The 27851-nt window shown below is 39.2% G+C and overlaps 1 protein-coding gene across 5 annotated transcripts in view; it reads right to left on the bottom strand.

The window, feature by feature from the left end:
- Positions 1–27851, bottom strand: part of DIP2C (disco interacting protein 2 homolog C) — a 311580-nt gene that overhangs the window by 104598 nt on the left and 179131 nt on the right. For 4 of the 5 annotated variants that reach the window (XM_040085482.2, XM_040085501.2, XM_040085508.2 and 1 more), the window contains 5 exons: positions 12749–12874; positions 11710–11919; positions 5496–5627; positions 4013–4132; positions 2880–3077 (listed from right to left, as the gene is read on the bottom strand). In XM_040085482.2, the coding sequence (XP_039941416.1) occupies positions 2880–3077; positions 4013–4132; positions 5496–5627; positions 11710–11919; positions 12749–12874 (786 nt within the window). The remainder of the gene's footprint in view (positions 1–2879; positions 3078–4012; positions 4133–5495; positions 5628–11709; positions 11920–12748; positions 12875–27851) is intronic. The other variant, XM_040085492.2, reaches the window with a different exon arrangement.

Here is a 27851-nt window from a genome sequence, read left to right as displayed (position 1 = left end):
GGAGCTGTGAGGAAGACTTTGGAGAAGCAGAATTTTGTGCACTCTCAGAGCTCCTTTTCAGCATGCAAGGCCACCAAGAGAAAATAGGAAAGCATCCTTGATAGATGCAAGAGATCAGCACTATGTTTTTCAGGGCCAGAAGAGAGCCTGATATAAAAATCGAGACCAAGGTCACAGATGAGATGAGATTTCATGCAGATGCAGCAAAAGGCCTCAGTTTGAAAAGATTTCCTCCTAAAACAACCTGCGAGGTTTGGACACAGAATGGCTGTAAAATGAAGAAAGAAACAAATGTCTGGGCTGTGTATGGTACTCTAGTTAGAGCCCAAGAGATGGATGGGAAGGCAATATTGTCTACAACAATCCATGAAAGAGGAGGTAAATCTGCTTGGTGTTAAGGACATTAGAACTCCTGCCCAAGATGGGCTTTGGTCTAGCTGATAGCTACAGAGACACTCCTGGAAATCAGCTAGGAAAGGTGGAAAAAGGTGTGGAATAAGCAGGCAAACCTGCAAGTCACCCATGCAGGGACAAAAAACTGGAGAAGATACTGAGAATGAAATCAAAAGACATCAAGGAGAATCCTCCTCTTAACTGGAAAGTTGAAGAATAAAGGAAGAGGATTTCCTTGAAAACAAGGGAGTGTGAGAAGAGACTGAAGCAAAACCAGTAAATAGGGGTAAAATATTCAAGGGGAGGTGCAAGTGATGACAACATCGCAAAAACCAAAACTCTGGAAAATTAGAATGATTCTTAAAATTCATGCATATTTGTGAAATATACAAATATTCCTGGTAATGGTATTTCTTTAAATTGACAAAAAACTTGAAAATAACTGTGGAATACAAGCTGGAGGCCACTGAAAATCATCAGGGTTGTTAGTTAAAATTTTAGTCACCTGATCATGGCAAGCACATGAGGAAATTGAGTGTCACATTAATACCATGTGGTAGGATTCTGGCTAAGCTCATCCTTCAAAAGTTTATTACTACCAGGGCCAGTGGAACTATGCACAAGGATAAAAAGTCATGAGTAGGAGTGTCTTTAATGATTTTGAGGCTTAATGTATATTAATTTTCAAGTTAAAAACTGCCATGCCTGCAATTGCTAGAAAATATTGCAGGCACGGAAGGAGGATTGGCTACAGAAAAATCATTCATAAAGTCACCAGTGAAATGGCAGGTGGCTGTATTGTTAATGACATTTCTAAAGCAGTTTTCATTTAAGGCAACTACTACGGCAGAGTGAATGAACATTTCCCATGAAAAAGAATATCAGCATGAAAGGCAATTAGCAGAGAAGAATTCAGCAAAGCTATGAGATGTTTTGGTTTGTAATTTCTTTTATCTATAAAAAGAAGATGACAGAAAAGAAAAAAGAACTGATTTTTTTCTGACCTCAGGAAACTACTGAAGGGCAACAGGAAAACCACATCCCAAAGTGCTGCCAAATGAAACGTGCAAAAACACGAATTTTATTCCCACTTTTCTCAAGATTCAGACAATGCAGAAGAGAAGAGAGTTATTTTAGAACAGAGAATCAGGCTAGGTGGCTCCATGAGCCATGTAGATATGTTCCTCGGGTTGATTTGCTCACCCTACAGCCTCAGGCAAAGCAGGACATATGCTCAGACTCTCTGGACAGAATCCCAAATTCAGAAAAACAGTCTGATTCTCAGTAACAGCTTAATTTCCTTTCCTGTCCAATTTATTTAGGGCATTCAGTAGATGACATGACTTCTGCAAACATGTAATTGCAAACTTTAAAATTCTTCCCTAGTTTCGAGTAAATGTCCTTAAGGAAGAAAAACATTCATCAACCGTGAATTGTATGTTTGCCCCTGAAATTAAGTCACCTCTTAACTCTGAAGTACCTGAAGGGAAAATGTTTCATGCATGACCCTCAGTTGCAAAGGTTCTCTTATGCTTTAAAAGCCTTTAACTATATTTGCATTGCCAAACTTGCAGCAGACAACTTTTTGGTTGGAGATCATCACTGAGTCTCACTCCTGAATGGGGGTGAATGTTCAGCACTGAACAAAACAGACAGACCTCTATACCACAGCATGTAACAACATTCTCTGCACAGAACTCCAAGTCCCTGAGAAGGTAGAAATAAAAAAAGCAAAATAATTTTTTATATCCATATCAGTAGCACATGGAAATGATCCATCTCACTTTCAAAGTCTGACAGTTATTCATAATAATTCCTTTGAACATCTCCCAAATGTCCCCTGAACATCTCAAAATTAGAAGCAATATGGGAGTTATTTGTCAGAGATATCCTTATGTTTATTTTTACTTAGTCTTTCTTGGTTGCAATACCTTGTCAGGCAGTACACATTGAATTACATGAACATACCAAATGTCACACTAAAATATACCCAGGTAAATCTATTTCAAGAGGGTACATTTGCTAGCTGTACAACTAACCCATCAGGAGAAATAATTTAAATTACACTTACTACAATGTCAGTAAAACAAGGGGAAAAAATCCTATTAATTTCTTCAGGAAGCTGATGAATTTTGTAGACCAGGTTAGGCTTTTGCAGAACAAAGCCTGGGTGATATCCAAGGGCAATGGATTTAGACATTAATCTTCAGGAAAATCTGACCTAGGACACATTTCCATTTAAAAGGTGTTTTTGATTTATAATCTGTTATTCCATGGCTGTCTCTATTTCGCTCTTTTCCTCTGTCAGAAATAAATCATACTATAACATCTCAGCAACCCATACCCAGACATCAACAGCTTCAGAGTTGTCTTACCCTACTCTCAGATGGAACAGGTGCACCATTACTAGGCTTTTTTTCACTCTATGCTTTTACTACACACACTACAGAATATATGAAAGCACAAATATTTCAAAAGGTGCTCACCATAAGTGAGAATATAGAGTGGTTTTCCATTGGTATCCATAGTGGTTAGGCAAGGAGCTTTTGGTGAGATGGTCCCCCATCGCTGCAAGGCTGCTTCCAGGGAAGGAGGCCAGTTTGTAACCACACCTAATTGTTCCCCACGCATAGCCAACATCTGAGCTCCTTCGGGCTTTGGCTGGTTTGGATCTGGCTGTTGAACTTATGATTATGAAAAGATATACAGTTACCATGTAAATTCTATACCTTGTGTATACCTGTGTAATCAAGAGAATAAGTTACCTTTGCAGAATGTTCTGAAAACAGTAACATATAAGAAGGTATTGAGAAGCAACAGAGAAATACGACAGAATAATTTACTTTTAACTTTAACACAGATCAAGCAACTGATGCACCTTAAGAATGAAAAATCCTTGCTCTTACACTAGTTCTACAAGAAGGGAAAGAAAATGCTGAGGCAGTATGCATACATTTATCTTCAAAACAGTAAACCTTTCTTTATTCCTAAAGAGAGATGGAGAATACTTTTTCCTGGAAAAAAATGCAGTAATGAGATGAACTGCAGAACTACTGACAAAAATGTACTTTAACTAGTAACAGATTAAGTCATGTTCTGTTACATGATTTCTTACAAATTCCTGTGAAGACTATTTAAACTTCCACATCCTGGCAAATCTTAATTCTCAAAGCACTGGTCTTTTTTAATAAAAGTTCTATTTGTTGACTCTATCTTTGTTCTGTCTTACGTTTAGTTCATTTTTCATACTTCACTGTTACACAAAGGATGTGTAAAACATTTAACATGCTCCCTCACTAACATATTTTCTCTTACTGTTGTTCTAAAGCAATGGCTGTAACTCACAGCTGAATGCTCTCAAAGCAAAGCTTCCCTACACTCTCTTCTGTCATTTCTTTGCAATCAGAACCAGGAGCTGAGAAAACAAGAGACACTTTTGACTCCACAGCACTATGTCCAAGCTCACTACAAGCAGATTCCACTGAATACCAATGGTTTTTTGGTACTTGCCAGCACAGGGAGGGCTTACTTGGCTTTCTAGAAAGTCAACACAGGAGACAAACATTTTACAGAGTTTTAATAAGCGATCCCCAAACCTTTTGAAAAACAGTCAGTTTACCTTCTAACAATTCCTCAAAGTCATCTACAAAGAACTCTCGTAATGGCGGTCGTTTGGGCCGTTTTAGGGTATTGACCAGCTGCTGAATCTTTGCTGACACTCTGCTGCTCACTGGTACTCCTGCAGAACAGGGATCAATGGAGACATCAGTCAAGGGCTACGCTGCACCCGCCAGACATCAAGGGGGGTGAGAAGAAGTCTGGGACTGCAAGGCCACCACAACTACAGTTTCATGCCATACTGTGACCCAAGTATTTAACATCAAAACAATATAAGCAAAAAGGAACAGTGATGCCTAAGGTAAAGAAAACCAATACAACAATGTCAGAGCGAGGTTGCAAAATTAGAGGGGAAACAGCACACAGATTGAGGGAAAGATGTGCAGTGGAAAAATGTCCCTACAGCAAATGTCAGTACCCTGAGAGAATTGCCTCAGCAATGGTCAGTGAAAAAACTGGCACTGGCCCTCCCCATGATCATTGGACATACCAATACTGTTTGACTAGACTGCAGCCTGGTGAGGAGTGTGTGTCACAGGCTCTGCCCATCATTTATTCTGAGTTATTTTTACACTGCAGGGGACATCTGTCCAATACCCATCCTAAACACAGTTCACATCTTTGTATTATTTCAGCATGTTCTGGTATTCTCTGAACATCCCTACAGCCAATCCCACCAGCCAGCAATCCCCAAAGAGAGCATGCTTGCCCATAGAGCACTTTGGAAAACACAGGTCTGAGCGGCAGCCTGGGGCAAGGGGTGTTCTTATAATATAGTCCCATCAATTGCCTCCCTCTTCCTTTTCTCTAGTTGAGCGCAAAACTTCTCCAATGTGCATGTCATCCGCTCCTGAGCTAATAGCTTTCCATCACTCCATTGCAGGAATTTCAACTTCTTACCCTTCCATAAGGTTGGTTCCAAAAACTCTTACCAAGTCATATTTAGAGCTGAAGCTACTAAGTTTAGATGCAGTACACTTGGTCAACAAATCCATGCTGTGCTGAAATATTGTTTGGTAAGTTTTAGAAAAGGGGAGCAGTAAATAAGGAAGGGTCTACAAATAACTATTTAAAAAAAAACAAAACCAAAAACTCAAACTCAGAAAATAAAACTTCAAACATGTCAATTTTCAAGATTAGCCATTCTAGCATGTCATATTCTTTGCCATTTTTAAAAACAGACTAGTTGTTACCAGGCAGCATGATAATGGCAAATCCAAAGAGATTCTCTGGGGGTTTTTGCCAAACAGTTTCTATGGGGAGGGGAGTGAGCTCTGCTGATTAAGAAATATTTCTCTATGCTATCTTCATTGATCCCAGCTTATTTTAGAACTGTAAAGGTGCTGCAGCGTTGTGTTTACTAGTGAAAAAGTGCCCGGAAAAAGAACCATGAAGAACACCCAAAAAACAAGGGCAGATGCATACAGTAACCACTAAAACTGTCAGGATACTCAGAATAACCCCAGTTCTGCTGTGTGACATACCATCACCAGTCTCCATAAGCTCAGCATTGCCGTACTTTGGTGCCACCCGTGCCGTTGATCCTTGTGGTCTTTCTACTTGTATTGAGTGTTCTGAGGTGTAAGTGGTAACATCTGGAGGGGCAGAATGATTTTCTGTGAAAAGTAAGTTAACAGGTTTAACCGTGTACCTCTAACGTCAAAGGGCAGAAAAGCAAAAGGCTGTGGAAAGGAGACCATTTGAGGGGTTTTTTTCCCCAACATATGAACAGGCATTAAAGTTAATGCACAAAATGATTATACTGAACTATAATGTGTAGCATAATTTTAATAAATAAAGTTTGCACTGATTAAAACCGGGCTGTATATCTGCAATCACACAAGCAATAGGCTAAAAGAATTATACAATTAGGTTTTAGGTTCTCCACTGACATCTGATTTGACTTAAAGCTTGCGGACATCTGCAAATAGAAGAGACTCAGACAAATACACTTCTCATGGATTATTGTGTTAGTTTTTCTAAGCAGAAAGAACACAGCATGTTGTCAATCACTTGCAAGTGCCAAGGCATATCACTTCTATAACCTCTGTATTTTGAATATGTCAGTTTTAGTTAAGAAAGGAAAAAAGTCAATCATAGCAGGTTTGGAAACCGGAGGCAAGAAATAAAATGTAAAGAAGCATGAACTTTGCATTCTTCACGGACACTTGCTTGTCTACTATTTTTAGACAGAGATATTTCAATTCTTCCACATAACAAAGCCTTGCCTTCCAGAAGGCAAACACGATTTGGTCTGACTCATGCCAGTACTGCTGAACAATTCCACAGAGATAATCTTTCTCTTTCATGGCCTGATAACTCAGCATGCTACCACAGTTCATCTTCCCATGTTTTCAAGTCTCTGTATTTCCTACATACTTGTACTCCTTTTATAGGTTGTCCCATAAATTTTTCGCAGGTTTTTATCCACATTAGATTAGATGGAGATAAACATCACAAGCAAATAACAACTTTTCTTTTCATAAATGATCCCCAGCAGCCTCTAACTTACAAAAGAAGGCAGGTCTTCATTCTGCTGCCACGGAAGTCAAGAGGAATGTATTCTATTTAACAATAGGGTAAGAGTCTTTCAAAAAGCAAAAATTCTGGAAAAATGTCATTGTGTTCCAATGCTGTTTTAAAGATGTGCTTCTTACTAAACCTTATCTTTAAGCATTATGGTGCTCTAAGAACTAGAACTCCAGCTTCTACAGTAAATTTAATCTCAAACATCACTTTAAAGCACTTTCATTTTTATGAGTTTTGAACTTCGAAACACTGTGATTCTTGTGCATTCAGTCCCAAATTTATGCACCATCAACACAGAAAACATAATCTTTTTGCTACACATAGAGGAAAAGGATGCTAATAGATGTTTATTTTGCATACTTCTCATTTAAAGGTAGCATTTGACAGACAATTATCATGCAGATTTAAGACATGACATTAATGTATGCAACAGTAATTTAATGTTTATATTCATTAACATCATAACGGCTCAATCCTATCACATTATATGGTTGAGGAAAACAAGAAATGGCTTCTATTGAGCAACCCTAAAATGTCTTGCATTTTACAAGTGTCCAATTGGAGCTTTTGCTTCTTCTGATCATATCCATCGTTAAACAAATACCTTATAGATATAAGTGACCAACTGAAGTACAATAGATTGAACAATGAAGCTTATGCCGGTAATTGCTTGAATAATGTCTTCATTTTAAAATTCTTGTCATTATCAACTATTTTAGACTCAGCACAATTTTTTGCACTTTCCTGTTAAGTGGCAAGAGCTTTTTATAGATCATGATTGTATTACTCAATAACTAAGTCAATTTAAAAATGCTGATGTTTCTCTTTTTCTCTCTACTTATAACACAGTTTTGCTATCCATATGGGAGATCATGACTAAGAAAATAATTGTACTTAGTCAGCTATTAGTAACATGAGAAAGTATTTTTAAAGTGAGCTGTATTTGCTTACATCTTTCCAGTGAAGTATAAATATTTCCATCTTTCAGACTTTACAAGGCAAAGTGAAATGGAGTTAAAGGTTTTTTTGTTTTTTTAATGCATCGGGCAGAAGATACATGAGCAGGGATGCTTTTCCTTCAGAACTCTGTGCTTAAAACCAAATTCTTCTTTGTCACACATGGAGCTGAGCAGGGGGAAAGAACATAACAAGAGTCCTGCTCTTTTATAAAAGGCTTTCCTTTGAACAAATAGCACTTGCACTTGAAGTTGCCTTAAAAAGCTCTCTTCCCAAGGTTGCCACCACAGCTCAGGGAAGGAGTTCTAGTGCCCTGGCTGCCAAGCTGCTATTTACTTTTATCCAGAAGAAGAGGAATACTAAGATTTGTCTTGATGTGTTCTTTATAGTACCTGCTTAGCAGATGTCTTATCATGGCAGTATCTACAGTGCTAAGTTTCATCCATTAAATTTACAAATCTTTGGTCAGTTAGCATCTCAGAGTCAGGCTTGAAAAAATGAAAATCATACAGACAAAGATTTGCTCCGAATGACTTCTAAAGAAAAAGATAATTGTTATGTGAAATGTATCTTCTTTTTTTTATTTTTTTTTTTTAATTATAAAACAGTCAATCCAAGCTTTGGCTAGGGACACAACCTGTAGTGAGTTGCTTAGTCTTAGGTAACTTGAAGAATTGTTTGAGCTTTCATTAGGAATCACAATCCTGACACATCTGTTCACTAAAAAGTAGAAACTGACAGCTGCATGACTTCAAAGCACTTCCTCCATCAAACATACGTATTTGCATCACCTCCTATTCCCATCTCTTCCAATATCCTTGCATTAGGAGATCACAGACAGAACATCTGTTTCCAGTTAAGCCTCTCTTCATTTCTGCCACTGGAGCAACATCATTTACCCCATTTCATGATGATCAGAAAGGCCCAAAAAAGCAGAGCACGTTCATGTAGGGATAGAGACATGCACTGACAAAGCCCCACATCTGAGGAGAAGCAAAGAAGTGGAGGAATACTTTCAGTGGAGATTTGGGAGTTCACATAAGCACCAGGTATTTGAAAGGGCTCGAGGAACTCAAAAAGCATTCCTATAACGCTGTACTTGAAGAAAATGCAGCTTTTACTCCCAAATAAGCTGGCTCTTCTGGTTGTCAGGAAAGGGAAATCCAGAGTCAGAAATGCAGCTCCTTTCATTAGCTGGGTTTTTCTTGTATTGATGTCCAGGTGACTGATTGTATTTTAAACTAATCTCGGTATAAGTTAACATTCCCCATCAGAACACAAGAATTTCCAAGTTGTCTGAAAACTATCAGCCATGCTTATGGCACATGGTTTTATATTTATTTGATTAGCAATCTATGTAGCTTTTAATGTGGATAGAAGCCTTTGATTTTCAAACAAAAACATATTTGAAGCATATAAAAGAAACATTAAATGCACCTATAGGATCAAAACTTTGAAGTGAGATGATTAACTTTATATAGATTTACAATGATAGGCAAGCATTGGGTAATTTCCATCGCATGACCTTTGTGAGCTTTGGGGTGTGCGTTCTGCCCCTGATTTTTATATACCTAGGAATCCAAACCATGTAATACCAAAAAATGAAAGCTTGAAGACCTTTGAAATGTGCATAGCACTGACCCAAAGAAGGGTCAGAACATCAGATTTTTTTAGCAGATTTCACAGGCTTGACCTCTAAATTCAAAAATTACTGAACACAGCTGTGTTACCTGTGCCAAACTAAAGATTTTACCTGTAGCTTAATGTAGACCCCTGAACATCTTAAAGCTAAGAATATTTAAATTATATCTATCCCAAACTAGAACTTCAGCCACAATAAAGGAGCAGCAGTGAAATTAAATGAACAGTTTAACATTAAAAGCATATAATAGCTTATGTAAATTATCCAAATGATTCACAAAGATAACTCTGATTATATTATAGCCAATGCTTTTTACCAAATCCCTTATCAAGACTGCATTCTTATGCTTAAACTGGAAAAATAATTTCCCTTTCATTCTGTGATGCACTCTGGAGGTAAAATCCTAGTGGATATCAGAATGGAGGGGGTTATTTTTGGGTTGTCATTAAGGTCTTCCCCACTGCACCTTGAATTTGTATTTATCAAAATTGGCACCTTCAGAGTATGGCCTCACGTATATACAGTTGATTTCTCTCTTGCAGGCTGGTCTGTCTCTGGAGAACTGCTCCAGATCAAACAAACATCAAGCCATGGTAACATGTTCTTTGTGACCAAGAACAAACTCTCTCTGATAGCTGAGGAGCCTTAAGGAACAGGATTACTCTTCTCTTTCATCTTCTCTCCTACCGAAAATTATTATTCATTCACCATCACTGACCGACTGCCTTGGAAAGAGCCAGGCTTTCTGCAAGGATACTTCAAATCTATTACTTCTTAGAATACATTTAAATGCAAGATCTACCTTCTTGGATGGGAAAGAAACAAAATAGCAATGTAATTTCAAATTCTTAAAGAGTGCAGCTCACCCATGAAGAAATACATATTACAGTTTATCAACTGTGCAGCTTCTCTTACATTTTCAGTGATTTTAGCAACAACTGATGGCAACCATAAGACCCCAGTCTCATCACTCATATTTTGTGTCCAAATGACCTTTACATTACTACACCTCAACTAATGTCCAAGAAGAGATGCAATTTAAGGCATATTCTTGTCAGAATGAACGAAAATATGCACGCACTGAGGTAAGCTAAACTGCTGCCTTCAAAGGCAAGATCTTTCTAGTCAACAAGGCACAATAAAACATGTATAAGAAATAGTAGTTTCCCTCTTCTGCAGAATAGTGCCATCTTAATTTAGCTCTCTAAAGGCTGTATTATTTACCACAAACTCAGCGATTATAAAAGAAGATTTACTGTGCCAGATTTAAAATTACTAAAATGTCAAATTATAAAGAAGCTATATTTAAAGACACATTAAGACTTTGTGTGTGAGTAATGCAACCTTTCCGAGTTTGGATAAATTTAATTCTCTATGCTATAATTTCCTGTAGCATTTCAAGATGAAGTCACAGCAAATATTCAAATGCAATGATTAATGTGTTCCCAATGTATGTGTTTCTAAAACAAGGTTCTAAGCATTCATTTGGCATGAATTTATGAATACAATACAAGTTCTTCTCCTGACTGCAATTCAGCAGTTCCAGATCATGATGAGAGGATTACTGGAAATACAGGTGTTAGATCAAGCTATACTCAAAGCAAAAACCAAGGGATATGTATTCCCATTCCAGCATATAAAATCAGGTACACTGAAGATGGTTTCATGCATCTCATTACATCTACTTGAAAAGGAAATGTCAGCTGAAGAACAGTCACACAAAACTGTAGTACAATTGCTTTATCTGTTCCAACAATAACTGCAACAGATTTTCAGTGATAGCTCAAAATACACAGCCCAGCAAGAACACAGCCAAAGCAAAGCCCTTGTACGATAAGCAGCTGAAGAGTGAATGGAAACCAAACCTTGCTTTCCACATATCCAATCAAATAGCTGCCTCATGTTAATAAAAACCAGTGTCAATGGCATAACATTCAGAAATAAGGTCTGTGAAGCTTAGCCCTAATGGAAAGAAAACTTTGACTTCCTAGGATCTTTTCAAAGGAAATAAACAAGCTATTAATAATAACAGCTCCCTTCTCTGAAGCTATGTAATGGTCTCTCCCACCGAGTATAATCGCTAGATATCCCAGTTCAAGTATTCTAAATTCAATTAAGGGCAGAAAAAATATGTTTAGGAGGACTACTGTTAACAGACTGATCAAAAATCACTCAAGCTATATAATTAAAGTGCAGCAGTGGGGGAAACTCATATGCAAGTAATCCCTAATGATGCATGCACTGATTCTCCTTACTGATGAATCCTACAGAGACCTTTATAGTGCTAAGCAATGGAAGTCATGCAACTGTACATTTTAAAGTACTTGGTAACCAATAGCTAGATCCTATTTGCCACAACATAAGCTTACTCCCAAATCTAAACTGCTATTTTTTTTTCCCTCCTGAAATAGGAATGTAGGACTATCTCTCCATAAAATATATATAAATATTAAAAAGCGAAGAAGAAACACGGGAAGGACTTTTGTAAGACTTCGTATAGCAGCATCAGCTGAATGTGAGAGTCAAAATTCCTGTGAAACTGGATGCACTCAACACATCTGTATACTGACCTATATGTGTTTGGGCCATAACATCAGCTAGTCTGTGTGCAGCACCGCTGCCTCCACTTTGTGTTGAGGAGGAGGAAGTGGTTGATGTGGTAGAGCCGTGGATCGCTTGACTGATCCAATGTTCCATGTTTATACTCCCCTGGCTTGAGGTGGGAGTTCCCTGGGAGTCGCCCTGTACGGAGCCTTCATCTTCTGAACCAGAAGAAGTATCTAGTAATTAAAAACAGCTTGTTAACTTGCAGTGCTTCGGGGTTTTCTTAATTGAAATAACATACATTCATATGAAACATCTCAAGAAAGTGCCATTAAGAAAATCTCAGGAAGGTAGGCAAACATAATGAGAAAACTGCAGTACTGAAAGCCCTGAAACTAAGTCAGTTGCTAACTATGTAGCTCTCCTGCTCTAAGGTCATGGTGTGTGTATTATTGTACAAAAAAAGATAATTTAAGTCTTCCTTTATAATGATAAACACAGAATCTTCTGAGGATCTCCAGCCAGAAGAGAATATAAAAAAAACTTTCCCAAGCTCACTCCACAAAGTCTGTGGTTAAAAGGTTTTCCTTTTGCACTTTTCCAATTGCACAAAGTCCAATCCTCAGTGATATGGGAGTCTCAGTGAATATGAGAAGCATGAGATATGGGATATTTTCACAGTCTAACAAATAAAAGACCAGATAAACTTGAAAAGGAATGGCACAACCAATTTCTAAGACAGTGTTCCATTACATTGTTAGGGAATAAACCAGAAAAGAGAAGGGAACTTAGACTATCATAAAATATGACAAGCAGGCCATATTAGGTCCTTGTAAGCTCCAAAGGACCAATGCAAGCTAAGGTATCACCAAGGGCAAAGCAATCATGTGAATTGTCCCCGTTGACTTTTCCACTACTCAGTTCACCGTCTCTTCAAACATACCTCAGTAAAGCTCAGTGTGCATAAAATGACATTTCCATTAGTATCTGTGCTGACAGACTAGCAGTTCATAGTAGCACAAAGAACCATTTCTAAAATTCCCATAAAAATGGAGAGATACTCACCTGGAGGTGTGTAGGCATCCATCGATGTTTGCACCACCAATGAACGTCGTTTTGAGGGCATGGGGACTGCCATTTTCCTTTCTTTATGTTTAGCAAGGGCTGCCTGCACTGCTTCTGTGTGGACATCTGAAAGGAAAGAGATTTGAAGCCAGAGTTAGACAGAAAGGATCTGTTCTTTGTGCAGCCAGCACACCTGGCACAGATATGCATGTGTGGCAGCTGGGCTGACAAGGCACATCCCATGATGGGAGGCCAGGAACACACAGGATCTCAGATGAACTGCAGGAATTCTCCTCACTGTGGAAAAAGCAGCTACAGTGAAAAGTGCTGTACTAACAAACAAGCCCTTTGAGCTGTATGATATTCCCAGAATAGTGCTGCAGTATTTGAAGAGCAGGAACATCACTTCCCCAGAGCAAACCTCTGTTTAACCTGGAGCTGCTACTTCAGTGGCCATTGTTGTTCTCAGTGAAACTGTGGTGTAGTAACATGGCCCATTTTTTAAGTGAATAAGGTTTCCAGCTTACACAAAAATCACAAAGAGTAAGTGAACGAGAACATTTGTTTGAAGGGTAAAAGGTATGTAAAATGCCACAACAGAAATGACAACAGGTCCCTCATTCCCAAATCCTTCTCCTGCCACTGTCACTTGGCATTATTCACAGAAAAATAAGTACTATGTAGGGCTGGCCTGAGGTGGAATGAGGAACAAAAACACCCTAAGCACAGATCTGGTGCTTTGCAGGCAAGTGCTGCACACAGCTCACAACAGTCCACTCCACAGTACCCAAAAGATCTCTTCTCAGGGAGGTGAACAGCTTCTCTACCTTTCTCATGTACTTATAGCTGTCTGCCTCCCAAAGTTTGAAAAAGGCCATTTATCATGTCTAAAAGATGTGAGTGACTTCTTGATAATTTTGATTTGTTTTAAGCACCATTTTTAAAATTACTACCATAACTACGTATTGAAATAAATTTGCCTTTAGTTTACTACCTTGCACCGTTTGTCTGCACATAGCCATGGATTTGGGACAAGACTCACATGAGGTGAATACATGCAAAAGACATGGCAGCCAACACGAGTTCCTTGTGTGTAAAGAAGTTGCCACACAGATTGACCATCTGACATCTTGCCTTTTAATCAGTTGCCACTGGTTAGCTGTAGAAAGCACAGCAATTTGTGTGCATAGTTTAGTTGTTCCCATTTGTGGATAAAAGGAGCACAGAGAATCAGGTCTAATGCAGAGTGATCCCACTTCTGATGCATCTCGTGGAAGACCACCCTCACAGGCTGGGATGGCAGCACACTGTCATTATCCTACTCCTGTATGGATGTGGTGGCAGCTCTGAACAGGCAGTGTGTCCCAAGAAAAGCAACAGAAAAGAGTGTGTATGTGTGTGTGTGTATCTATATCTATCTGTATCTATATCTAATCTATATCTATCTATCTATATCTATATCTATACCTATATCTATGCCTATAGCTATATCTATATCTCTATCTATATCTATACCTATACCTATATCTATATTTATCTCTATCTCTATCTCTATCTCTATCTCTATCTCTATCTCTATCTCTATCTCTATATATACCTATATCTAACTATCTCTATCTCTATGTCTATCTCTACCTATATCTAACTATCTATATCTATCTCCTCATTTAAAGAAGCGTTGGTTGAATCACATTTATGTAAGTAATTTGTGAGTAACAACATGGAAGGATGACTAGAAGCATTAGATGATAAGCTGCTGATAAGCTGCAGTGTCTCATTTCCAATAATGGTGTTTCCTATCTTCTGCCAGGGTTTAAGCAGCTCTCAGTAGAAGTACAACAGGAAAGAGTAAGAAAAAAGAGCATTACCAGCTGCTTCTGTGAGGGTTTTTTTTTGGGGTTTTTTTTTTTTTTTTTTTTTTTTTTTTTTTTTTTTTTTTTTTTTTTTTTTTTTTAAATCATGAAGAGGATGAGAATATCAGCAAAGAAAAGCAAACAGCAAAGCTGGAAAATCATTCTCAAAAGATAAAAGAGCCATGCAGCTAATGGACCAAAATGAAGGAAGATCAACGTTATCATCAACTCAGAGAACAATTTCTCTCCTCTCAAGTCATTATTTTTAAGCAGAAAGTTTAAGGTCCTCCTTATAATTAAAAACTGATGAAAAGTTTATGTGAAAAGTATCAGAAAATTTATATGAAAAGTATCAGACTATGAAAATAAATAATGTCTTACCTAACAGCATGACCCTAAGATAAATTCCTACGTGCTCACTTCACACCAATGTCAATAAGGTACACAGGACTGAACATGCTCCCTAATAGTTTCTTATCTGTTAAAGAGAGAAAATTCTTGGTTTTCCTTCAAAGGATAGCAATTAGATACTAAATAGAAAAAAAAAAAAAAAAAAAAAAAAAAAGAGCTTTCCCTTTAAAAAAGCTCAACAAACCAACACTCTACAGCAATTTTTGGAAAAAAAAAAATCAATTTTTGGAAGAAAATAGATTTTGCTGATCAACATAGGAGTGACTATTTGTATATTATTGTACATAGGACTGTTTTTTAACTGTGACAGGAGGGAGAAGAAATTCTGCCAAATTTTTTCAAAGGAGGACAGTTGACAGAAAATCATTAAAATGCTTAGTGACAGCTGGATGCTGAATCAGAATTTGTGAATTCTTTGATTTCTTCTTTGATGCTGTTTTGATACAAGAAGGTAGACTCATCAGGTTAATTAAAAACACTCTGCAGGGCTTTAATTTTCAAATGAGTCCACAGGAGTCCAGGAATTGTTGATTTCTTAATAAGGCACATTCTTGATATTTTTATTTGTAATGGGCTACCATGGAATAAACCACACAATAGATTGCTAAAAAAAAACCCCAAACCCAAAACCTCATAGGAAAGCAAAATAATGTCAAAGACAAGAAACTCTGAATAAACAAGAGGGAATCTGACTGGGAAGAAGGAACAAGCACACCTGCTCCCAGCCCAGCCTGCAAGCTCAAATATTTAGAAGGCATTACTCAGACTATGGAGGCTACCAAAAAGCCCTGGGACACATGTCTAGAAAATGCTGAGGACAGATAATCCAGACATGGTCCAGGGAGCATCAACAAGAGTTACAGGGGTTTAGGGTGAGAGGAAGAAAATGCAGCATAAACAGTCAAGCTTGAGTGAAAAATCTTTTCACATTGTTCTCTCACAGGAATAAAACTCTTGGCTAAACAAAGTTCCTCTAGGCATATAAAGAATGGCTAAGGATTAGGTAGAGAATGAATAACAGCCTAGATAGATTGTATGGTCTTCCTTTTGAAGGAAAGCCTATTGGTGGGTTCTGAAGATGCTCTTAACCTGTCTGGACAGCCTTGTACAGAGTGGGACTTGGTTAAGCTAATGAACAGCCTTCAAGCCCTTCAGGCCTTGAGACCAAGACCCAAAGCACTACAGAGAGGTGAGGGAAAGCCAGACTGATACTTCAGAATTGCACTTGAGAGCAACTCATGGGTTACAATATCTTTCCTGTTACCACAGAAACAGTAAGGAGGTTTCCCTACAAGTGTCAGCTTCAGATATGCACTTTGCATACACATACTTTGCTTTTCTCTAGGCTTTAGCTTTGTTTTTCCAGTCTACACCCCAATTTAGTTTATGTAGCCAAGGAATGTCAACCAAAATGCAGCTATATCTCTTATTGTACTTTCATGAAGCATGAATTTAAATCCAAGTTGAAACATATATTTTTCCCCAGTATCCCTGGTAATCTGCTTCCCATGAATTTGAACAGCAGTGTGGTAGCTCTTTCCCTTTACCTTGGTCGAAGATGGGCTGTGGTGTCCATCATATTGTATGTAATTCACTGTTTCCTCAAATTTCACTAATTCACTGCTTCCTCAAAGCTGTCCCTAACAACTACTGAAAAAAACACAAGGAGACTTGCAACGGGAATTTGTACAATAGGAACTGGATGTTCCTTGTTCTCTAAAGAAAGGAAACCATATTTGCAATGCACATTGGGACAAAGTGTAAAGACATATCCAAATTCCTTTGGGACAGGAAACTGCTATCCCCCTGATCCCCTCATCACAAAGCAGTTTGTATTCTCCACACATCACACACAGCATCAGCAAGAGCATCACATTAGTATTTCAAACCATCGCTGGTAGGGTGATGCCCCTGTCTTGCAGGTCTGACAAAAGTGTCTGAATTCCTTCTCAATCTACCCTGCCATACTCAGACTAACTTAATTCAAGATATTATCATACTATGATTGAGTATTGCTATTAAACACAGATTTCTCTGTGTTAATTTTTCCAGGGGGGGGGGAAAAAAAAAAAAAAAAAAAATTAAGTATGAAATCTGGTCCAGAAGCAACACACAGAAATGCCTGCATTAAAAAAAAAAATCATGAAAAGAACACTTTTTCAGTCTTTCCTTATAGTGTTGCTTGCTGTAATTTATCACCTATTATAAACCTCTGAAACAGTTTCAAACAGAAATAAACCTTGATGTAATTGCACTCAAGCATTCTGAGAAAGTCCTGTGTCTAAGTGGAAAAATGATACTTTTAGGTGAAATGTTCTTTCATGTGACATTGTAACTACACTTTTATAGCTGATAAAATGACTCCAAACCCTGACCCTTCACAGCTCTCCTGTAGGTAAAAAAATCATTTTACTCTTCCCACCTGGCTCTTCCACAAGAATGTCTTAACAGAAAATCTAGAGCAGAAAAATAGAGTAAAATATCATTACCTCTGTCTACAGTAGTAGGAACTAGGGCACAGAGACTTATCTGCTATTGTCCTCCACTGTTTTATCTTGGCCAACCACACATTGAATCCAATTCGTGCGTTTGTATTCAAAGAATCAATAAATGGGAAAGAGCAAAGCAACAAGCTTGGGAAAGCTCACTTTTTAACTTGTGCTCTTTGCTTAACACCAATCAACTTGGTGTTCAGCATTCAACCTGACACATTTCCTATGGGCTGCAATCTGCAGACACAACAGCTCTGTCCTCAGTCTTCTCCCTGTTGCATTCAAACATTTTTACTTGTTTATTCTCTTCCTTTACTTTCTATGACAGGATAGAAAGGGCAAGCATACTTTTGGGCATAAAGTCAGTAAGTGAATCAGAAAGGAAGTAGAACTGTAAAAACAAGCAGGAAGTAGAGAGAAAGTGTCCTTTTGAAGAGCTAATGATCTGTTATTATTCAAGAGATGAGGTCTCAAAACAAAGGGCAGAGAAATCAAAACTGGCACAGAGAATGAGGGTCTGAAAGTTCAGACTTCCAGAGTGATGACCTATGGCTTTGGCCAATGAGCTCCACAACCAGAAACTCTCAACTGTTGCAAATTCCTCGTGCCATCAACAGGATGAATTGCTCAGCTTTCCTGAGAGGTTCTCTGCTTAATGTAGTCACTGTTTTCATCTGGTTTATCTCATAACTTGGCACAATGGTGTGCTCCTGGCTTAACTGGAATGGCTTAGGAAAAAAAAAGCCAACTCCACTAAAACAGACATTACTGCACAGAAACAGCTTCATATGGACCTCCTTCTCAAATGGGGTGACTGAGTGACAGAAGATGTTAGGGACATAGCTGTATTAACTGCTGATAGCTGGACAGTGGTCAAAGGTCAAATAGAAATACAGAAATACAAAAATAAACACTGTTAATTTCAGACTGCTGATACTTTTGACTCCTTGTCCACAGTGCTCTTTAACCATTTATTCCATATGCTGTCAATGACCTGAAATCTTTTTTGTGGGGAACACTATAAATTTTTAATTAGTCAGAAGTTGAGCTGGATGGTTTTAACTGGCTCTGGGATAATATAAGTCTCTTTGGAACTTTTCCACGAAGCCTTTTTTGGGGAATGTGTTTTCTCTCCCCCTTGCACAAATACACACATACTTCAAGCAAGTGGAGATCTCCCTCGATGACAAGCTGCCCCCTCCTAGTCATTTCCTTTCGGGAAGACAGTATGTATGATCCTTCTTGGTTCAGCTGTCTCCACAAGCAAATCAGTCCTCTTTTCCCGAAGCGAAAAACAATAGTTGTGTGATGAGCAAGGGCAGCCATTTCCTGCTCCACATACGGAGCCCTGCTGCAGCACCTTGTGTTTCTCTACAGCCACTAGAAGAGCACTCTTCCAAAGAGTGCATTCTCATCTGGCATTGGAGCATAAACCTGACTCACCCTACCCCTTATATCCCATGAACAGCAATGCCCCTTTCCTTACTTGGGCCAGAGAAAGTGTCCTTTAAACCTCCAAATTGCAACTCAGACATTTGAAATATGCTGCAAAATCCTAATCCTCCTAAATACCTTTGCAGCTTTTAGCAGAATGAACTTGCTCCTTTTTCTTCAGATCTTTTTTAAAAGGACAAAAACCTATTCAAAAATTACAGTTGCATTCTTCCTCAAGGTGGAGGGCTTATTAGGATTTTTCTTTCCCTACATAAGTTTAACTTGCCTCAGCAGCTTCCTTTATTCAATATTAGCTGCACTTGTGCCTTAGGCATGTCAAACACTCAAAATACTGTAAGCAAAGCTGTACCTCCTCAGAGATCAGGGATCTGGGTATGAGTTCTGCATGGATGACAGAACAGGGTGCTCCTCCCATGGCAAGCAACAGTACATTAAAAAATTCCACATTATAAAACTGTTCCTCACAGCCCTTGCATAAAATGCCTCAGCACACAAAAGAAAAACATTATCTTCTTTTGTACTTAAATCAGGTCTTGCAGTTGTGTGTCAAGTAGTTCTCCTGCATCTCATTTACCATGCAGCCCTGTCTCTTTTTAAGATAAGAAATTAGACTGGCTGTAGACAGGTGCTGTGCATTGCTAGAAGCAAGATTTTAGAATCTCTTTCTGCCTCTGTTTCTGATAAAATATATTCCTTCTTCTGGTTTTGCTCATGTTTTCAGTTTCCCAGGAACTATAAAGCCTTCATATGCAATCACCAGCTGTTTAGGAAACACAAAGATGAAAAAAACAAGCTGTTGCCTAATTGTTTCTGTACAGAGGCAGAATTACCTAACAGAGTCCCTACCATCTTCTGCAGCCTGGTTTGCCTGTTGTGAGGTAATGGTATTACTTCCATCCCTCCTTTCAGGGGATGTACCCTGGAAGAATATAACTGCCTGGAGACAAACCTAGTTGTGATCTGAATTCATCCATCTCTTCTGTTTCTTCCTTTTGGCTCATGAAACTCCTCTCATTCCTCTCCCCGGAGCTCTTTTTGTCATCTTTTTTCTTTCTTGCTTAGAGCAAGCCATTGGAAACAATCTTTATTCCTTTGCATTAGTAGCCAATTTCTGGTAACATGATGGATGACACAACTGGGAGTAAGACAGGCCTAAGGACTGAGAAGGTTTAGACTCCTTGCTTGTTACAGGATAGCCCTCAAACACAGCTAACTCACTCAGAGAACGGCAGATTATTAAGATCAAGAAGGCTGATGCTCTGCTCTAATGAGTTGAGAATGCCAAAGGATTTTTAATTAGAGGTTATTTAGGTACATATAAGACATAGTTATGTCTCGTTTATATTGCAGTAGAGGATCAGCCCTGAAGTCAGACATTTAACAAATAAGTAAAACCACAAATAAATCTCTGTCGTAGGGAAGCAAGCATCTGGGATGGCATCAAGGAAAACAGCTGGAAGAACAGACAGAGGAGGCAATGGAAACAAGGGCATTTTCTGCTGCATCAACACATAGTGCAACAGAATAATCAAAACAATTTCTAGTTATTACAGGGAAACAGCTGATACCATAGAAAACAGCATTATCAAAGGTGTCTTTTGGCTGAAAATTCTGGATAAGACAATGATAAGTATAGCAATTGTAAGCTAAGTAATTATACAGAGAGAAGGTTGGTAATTGCTGTCTTACAGGAAGCCAGTAGTTGAAAGCATGAAAGTTGCTTCTGAGTTTATTCAGACCTTTGCTAGAGCTACCATGGAAACAAAGGATACACTGAGAATTCCTAATAAGCAGCCTGTAAATAATCTGAATAGAGATAACTTGATAGCTACATTTACTGGAAACGCAAACAGGACATACTAAATAGGGTGAAACATGGTAAATGTGGTATCATCAGAACAGATTACAGTTGGGTTCTGTCTTTTGGTTGTCCTGGCCTGACAGCACTGAGTTATTTTCAGGCAGATACAGGACAAGTGATTTCATAAAAATTTCTGTGTTCTTCCAACACAGATCAGTCCCTTGGAAATCATCTCACCCCTGGCAATGTGAAAGTGAGTCCATGTAATAACAGATCTTTGCTGGGGGGTGATGCTGTAATAAAGCAGTCTCAGAATACTTTCACAATCTCACTTAAGATAGGAATACACATGGTCCAAACAGTGTGACACCTAATTTCTCTCCATCTGGAAGCAGGTGTGCTATTAATTCTGAAATATGGCATTCACAACAGTCAACACATGATTGAATGCAAGAACAGCTGCTCTAAGATAACTCTCATTTACAGGAGGGCTGTGGAGGTTATTAACAGAAATAAACTGTTGCTTACCTTTCAAAAGACAACTTATGTGTGAAAGTTTCAGTCTTTGGAATATTTAAGTTATATATACTAGGCCTCTGGCTATACTGGGAACTGGGGATACATGGATATGCAAGGGAAACTTCTGCTGTCTTTTCATTAATTTGGGGCTGAATTTTGTTGATCTTTACCAAATTTGTCAGTTAAAGGTCAGTGGTTTAGAGAAGAAGTGCACTCCCATGAACGTGCCATCAGAAAAGGCTTGCCTTTTCAAGGATGCTGCAGCCAACAAGCCCCACTGGTGCAGGAAGCTGCTCCTTGCACTCCATGAAGGGCTGTGCCATCCTTCAGCCAATGCTGAGCACCTCCTGAGCATCTTCCATCCCCACCTGCTGCACACATGCACAAACCAGATGCTTGGCATGTTCTTGTGTGGTCAGAAAGCTAAACTAAGGAAGAGAAGCATGGCTGTCAACTCCCACTTTGGCTGGCACAGCATTAATCCATAATTCTGGGTAGAAGGAAGAGAGGAGCTGAGCATGTGGCTGGGAAAGCTGTATGGGCAGGCTGTGAAACACAGAGCTCACACGCTGCAAACAGAGGACACCAGAACAACAGACTGAACCCTCTCTGACTCCGCTGCTGGTTTTGCTGGAAGGCATAGTTTTTGCTTTAATTTGGATTCTTCAGGTATTATAATAAAATTAATTTTTAAATGTTTTTCTCAAAACTCTGAGTTTTAAAATTGTATTAACTCTACTCATAAGTGAAATAAAACCCCAACATGCAGGTCTCCCACTAATAATTTCCATCCCTCCATTTATTTATTATCCCATTTGTAATGCAATCTGGAAGTCAACTTCACACAGTGACCTCATCTCAGGCCCCCTTACTGTGCAATCTGAACTAAACTAATTTTATATTTGTTTCTCTCCAGAGATCCTCAAGCAATTTTTCTCAAGAGTTCTATACTTATTCTCACAAACTTTTTCTGCTGGGTCAAAAGCAAGGATGTGGTCATATAAATTACATATTTTCCAGCATTTTTCTTTAACTTCTTTTATGTCCTGAATGAGTTGTAGCTTGAAATGTGTAAGAAAACTAAATCAGATAGGAGATTAATTAATTTCTGATTAAGTCTGTTTACAGCCAGGTTAATGATTTCCAATTAACTTCTACAAGTAACCCTCACTCACCTTTAGGGTTAAAATATTATTTGTTTTATGATCAGTCACATGAACATTTATATGCAGTCCCATTCTAATATATAGCACATTAAACATATTTTCCTTTCTCCTTATTCTTTGGAGAAAAGCTAAATGATGAGGGTTCAGTAAAAATCATTCCTCACGTCTTCCCATTCCATCCTTTAGCATACGCAATTCTCATAGTGCCATAGTATAATTATTTTTTGTCACTTCTGGCAGGATTGCAGAGCGACATCTTAAATGTCCTTTCAAAACCACAAAACAGAAGTTGTATATTTTCAAACCAGCATGAGGTAAGCAGTAAAGACACAAAATGTCACCAACCTTTGTTAGGGTTCACGCACACACCTACCTCATGGTCAAATGAGAACAAATACATGGTGAGGCAGGTACTGCAGCTCCTAGAGTAGAGCAGCTCAGCTACCAAAGCTCTGGTGCCAACATCACTAGGACTTGGGTCTACAGGGGATGTTCTTTCATTCCTAAATACCATATTTCAAATGACCCTCAAACCTGGCCTCAGGGGATTTGTTCTGAAGTTTAACAATTTCATGCTCAGTATAAATTGTTCTGTCTTTTCCCCTTCGAACACCAGTGTGGGAAAGGTGGCTCAGGAGTTTGAGCTGTGAGAGGTGTGGTTTTGGCAGTATCTCCAAGTATCTCCTGTATTGAGATGTCTTTTAAAAGAACTGCTGAGTGCACTTGGAAAATCGCTGCTCACTGCAGTGGTGGGATGTCTGGGGCAGAGGCTGGCAGCTCTCCAAGATTGGTGCATCAGACCAATTTTTTCTTTCTTACCTCCGCCACCTAAATTATGGGGAAAAAGAAATCACCAGAAGAGTGTCAGAAGCGGGGTACTCTCCCAGCTGGGAGTGCAGGTACCACAACCACCCTACAGGCTGTACCCCTCCTCCATGCTACCAATGGCATTTCTCAAAACACTCCATTTCTCAGCTCCCAGCTCTGTGCTCACCTGCTGCTGTGCCTTTTAAAACCTGTCCACTGAGCCCATGCAGTGCATGTGCTCTCATCTGCTGGTCTTACTACTAGGACACCATGGACCCCCAGGCACAGAAGCAGCACAATTTCACTTATGCTGCTACTTCCCACATCATTCCAAACACCTGGAAAACTCAGTTTTCAGAGCTCATTGGTCTCACTTTTCTTAAGGATTACACTTATCCAAGCAGTGCTCTGGTCATCTTCAAGGCCTATTACAAAGCTCATGAGAAACAAGAGACTTAATAACCTTGGCCCAACCCATTTGTCCCATCCTTATCTCATCAGAGGAGAATTCTGGTGCAGAAGAAATCTTAGAGACACTATCTCATTCCCAACACATCCATGTGCCTTTGAATACCTTACACCACATTCTCTAGCAATTAATGTCGCTCTTTTATAAAATTTTATCGGTGCGCATTTTTTGTGTTATCCATTCTGGTTTTGGGTGGGTTTTTATTACTGACAAGTGTGGGAGCAGTAAAAAAGCCAGGTCCTGGCACACAAGAAGAAGCTCTGGTTTCCAGCATTGGGATGGAGAACTTGAGCTTCTTGCTTTGGCCTTATCTAAAATTTTTGGAAATTTTTGGCCTTTCCAAATTTTTGGAAAAATTAAGCTGGAAAGGACCTGATGTTTCAGTTCCTCGTGTGTTGATCACCCAGCTGAGGGAGGATAGCACACTTGTTCTCCAGAGAGGTGCTGAAGGTCTCTGAGGGAGAGTTGCTCTCTGAACCCCATGGACCATGACCGACTGGGAAACAAAGAACTGGGGGAGATTTATGGCGACCAAGAGAACAATTTCTGATCCCAAGGACCTGCCCACGGGCTCTGTCACCGGGCAGGGCCCCAGCGGCTGCTGCTGTACCGCACTGCAGCCTTTACGTGGCAGCAGAGCCCAGCTCAGCTCCGGCCGCCACAGCGACAGCCACAGGCGAGGGCCGAGCCCCGGCAGGACAGGGCCGAGCTCCTGCAGGACGGTCACCACAGGGCTGCACTGAGAATGGTCTGCACAAATCACTTCAGAACATTCTTCCAACAGCAAGACGTTTGATAGGATGGCATTTTAAATAACGGTAGCAGAAACTTCAGGTCCTCCTATGAGGGTTTGCAATGGTAGCAAGAGCAGAATGCGGCCACTGCTACCAGCAAGCAAACAGGGCCCCGGTGACTGTATGGAGGGACAACAGCCTCTGAAAAATCTGTCTTCAGCTGAGTTGGCTCATTCAGACAGCACGGCAGGAGAGGGAAAGCTAGGTTATTCAGGATACCCCCTTGCCTACTCCATCACGTAATTCCTATCTCCTTATCTCAACACACCTTCCCAAATCCATGGATCTGCAGTTTCCAAAAGCACTCGAGACACCTAGTTTCCCAGCTGCACTAAGGAAACAAAAGCTGTTTTATTAACTCCTGCTCCAGTCTGCACCTGCCTCTGCAGCCCCAGCAGCAGACCAAGCCCGATGCTGACATCTATTCCACATGCAGAGCCACAAGTGCCGTGCAAGCCAGCGTTCCTCTGCCTGGGCATCCCTGTCTGAAAGCCCAGCAGGCCAGAAAAGCCTCTTGGCAAAAGTTACTGATCCAGCCAACAGCACCATTTGGCTTCAGTGTCATCCTGAGCCCACAGATAATGTTATAGTACAAGCACTGGATAAGGAACGGCAGTTGCTAAGAGAAAAACACTGCAGTGATCTACACTTGGCAAGCCTTTCCAAATACTGTTTTAAATGAGTAAATACTAAGAGATTTTTTTTTTTAAATCAGTAGTAAACAAATCGAGGATTTTTTTTTGATTAATATCAGCAAAACTATTTGCCACATTTGCATAAAGTAAATAATATCGTTTAACCCAGCACTAATTCAGTTACTTCACTTTGTAGCATTTTCTATTTCTTTGGACATTTGAAAAATTATCAAAGCTGATGTTTTGAAATGTAGTGGTTCCAGGCTTCCTTCCTGTAAAAAAAGAAGCAGCCAGGAAATTTAAATCTTTTTTATTTTAAAGAATTAGACAAAATTTCCGGTGTAGGCTGAATTCTAAAATTCGATTATCTTGAAACAAACAACATCCCAGGAATATTTAGGGGGAAAAGAAATAGAGTCCACAAACTCAAGTGTCAATTTTATTTAGAATTTAAATCATAGAAAGCAGGTTTTCAAAATCATAGTGCTGAAAAATTTGGTTAAATTACAATATTAATGAAATAATAATAATAATAATAATAATAATAATAATAATAATAATAATAATAATGATTGAGGTAAGAAAACAGGGAATAAAAATGTCACAGTTTGACATTGTGCATAATACAAGAAAGTTAGTTGAAGGTGATATTAGTGGCAGCAATGATTTTGAGTCTCCAAAGAGAGTTCATTAAACAGTCTTTGCTGACATCTAAATCCACATAAAAAGCAAAGGCATGGAAGGAGAACTGGATGACTTTCAGAATCTTAGACTTCCAACTAGGAAAACCTTACCAAGAAGAGACAGAAAAGGAGTTTGATCAGAGTTGGAATGGGAGATTTATTTGCAGATGTTAATTGAAATAAACTGTGCAAAAACACTAAGGAAGGGAAATGGTTTCCTAGATGTGAATTCCTTATTGGTTAACGAATGTGTATTAATTTTGCTTTGGGCTTTTTCCAAGTAGATGTGCCAAATATGATAACAAACACTCAATCTGGGTAACAGCTAGGATCTAACAATCACAATGTGATCAGAGCAGAAATGCTGAAGTATTAAGCACAGCAAGAAGTATTAAAAACAACAAAACAAAGACTTCTATCTAAAGCAAATCTGAATCTGCAAACATGATAACCAGAATGAGATCTGACTTGCAAGTTTGCAACCTACAGTAATAACTGAGTAATTAAGAGACCAAGAAAGAAACAGACCTCTGATCTCACAGGGGCAATACATAGAAGGGGAGACAGAGTTCAGGGTTGTTTTGTTGGTTTTTTTCAGGGTGGAACATTGCAATGTATCTTAGCAAAGCTCCTCTGAAAGTAAACTTGAAGAAAATCTGATAACTTTTAAAAATCAAAATGTATACTTACATTTACTTTCACTGGTATTTGCTACATTTGGTTTTCTTTTGAGTGAGTAAAGATGCAGGAGTTGCTCAAACCAGTTTGCTGGAGAGCTTGGTGCCTTGCTGAGAAGTCATGCTATACAGCGACCAAGCTAGGAATTCAAAGTCTTGCCAGAAGTATCCAAAACACTGTCAAGCTTCTCAGTGTTAACACTGAGGACATTTTCAGAGCAGCAAGATCTGAATTTATGTATAGTCCTGACTCTTCTAAAGTGAGACTTCTGCACTAATAACAGCCCTTTAGACTGAATTCCTTACTTTTCTCCTCAGCAACAAAGTTTGTGTCTTTATTATTTATAAATATATATAATTACAACTTGGCCCATCCCTAAGACAGGACCTCATGTACCATTTCAGTGAACAAATGCCTTCCTTTTAAGGCAGCAGACAGCAACCGAAACCAAGAGGCAGCAACACCAACTCAGAGCACTCTTGGGGTCTCAGAAGAAGCACACAATGAAGATATGCAGGGTGTCTCCTTTTGCTCATCCCCAAACTGACTCAGTGTCTTCATTTACAAATGGCAAACATAGCTCAAGCAAGCAACTCTCGACTCACAGTCAAATGCACATGTTTTTAACAGAATTGCTCTGGAGAGTCACAGCTTGGAGATTTGAGGACCATGTGTTGAACGCCCACAAATTATACAAGTTCAGGAATAGTATTTTTTTTACCTATTTAAAAACACTGGGTAGAAATCAGACCATTTATAGTGTAATGTTGGAGAAGCTTCTAGGAGCTTATGTATCAAGGAATTATTATGCAGATATCATAACCATTATTCAACAAAAAAATTGGCAACATCTACAGAATGAACCCAGAGTTTCTGGGGGGAGGAGGGAGTTTTAAAAATTTATCAGAATGGTCTGGACACACATGAACTTTCTCTGCCACATTTATCATTTAATTTTCCTTTAAATGGGACTGGCAAGCTCTTTGACTAATGGAATGAACCAGAGATATGCTACAAAAGGTTTAACAAGGAGTTCTCCACAATTTTCCATTTGTGTCAGCACAAGGAGTCTGACTGCATCCAGCACCAGGCATCTCTCAAACACAATCCAGAGATTCCACAGGCCAATTTATTCTCCTCGAGACCCTCCCTAACCATAAGGCTCTGGCTCCTGACTCTCAGCTCACCAGGATCTCTCTGCCATAGGGGTTGATGGGTGCTGCTGTCCATGGCTCCCTAATTCACAGCTGCAAGAGAGGCAGCACCAGATGAAGCAGTCCGTGGCCTCAGGCTGCTATCTGAGAAGGATGCTCATACTGCAGCAGCCCCTGAAGCAGTTC

This window comes from Hirundo rustica, chromosome 1 (genome assembly GCF_015227805.2).
Source record: "Hirundo rustica isolate bHirRus1 chromosome 1, bHirRus1.pri.v3, whole genome shotgun sequence".
NCBI classification, from domain to species: Eukaryota; Metazoa; Chordata; class Aves; order Passeriformes; family Hirundinidae; genus Hirundo; species Hirundo rustica.
Note: the sequence above shows the minus strand (reverse complement) of the source record. Positions and strands in the feature narration are given on the sequence as shown.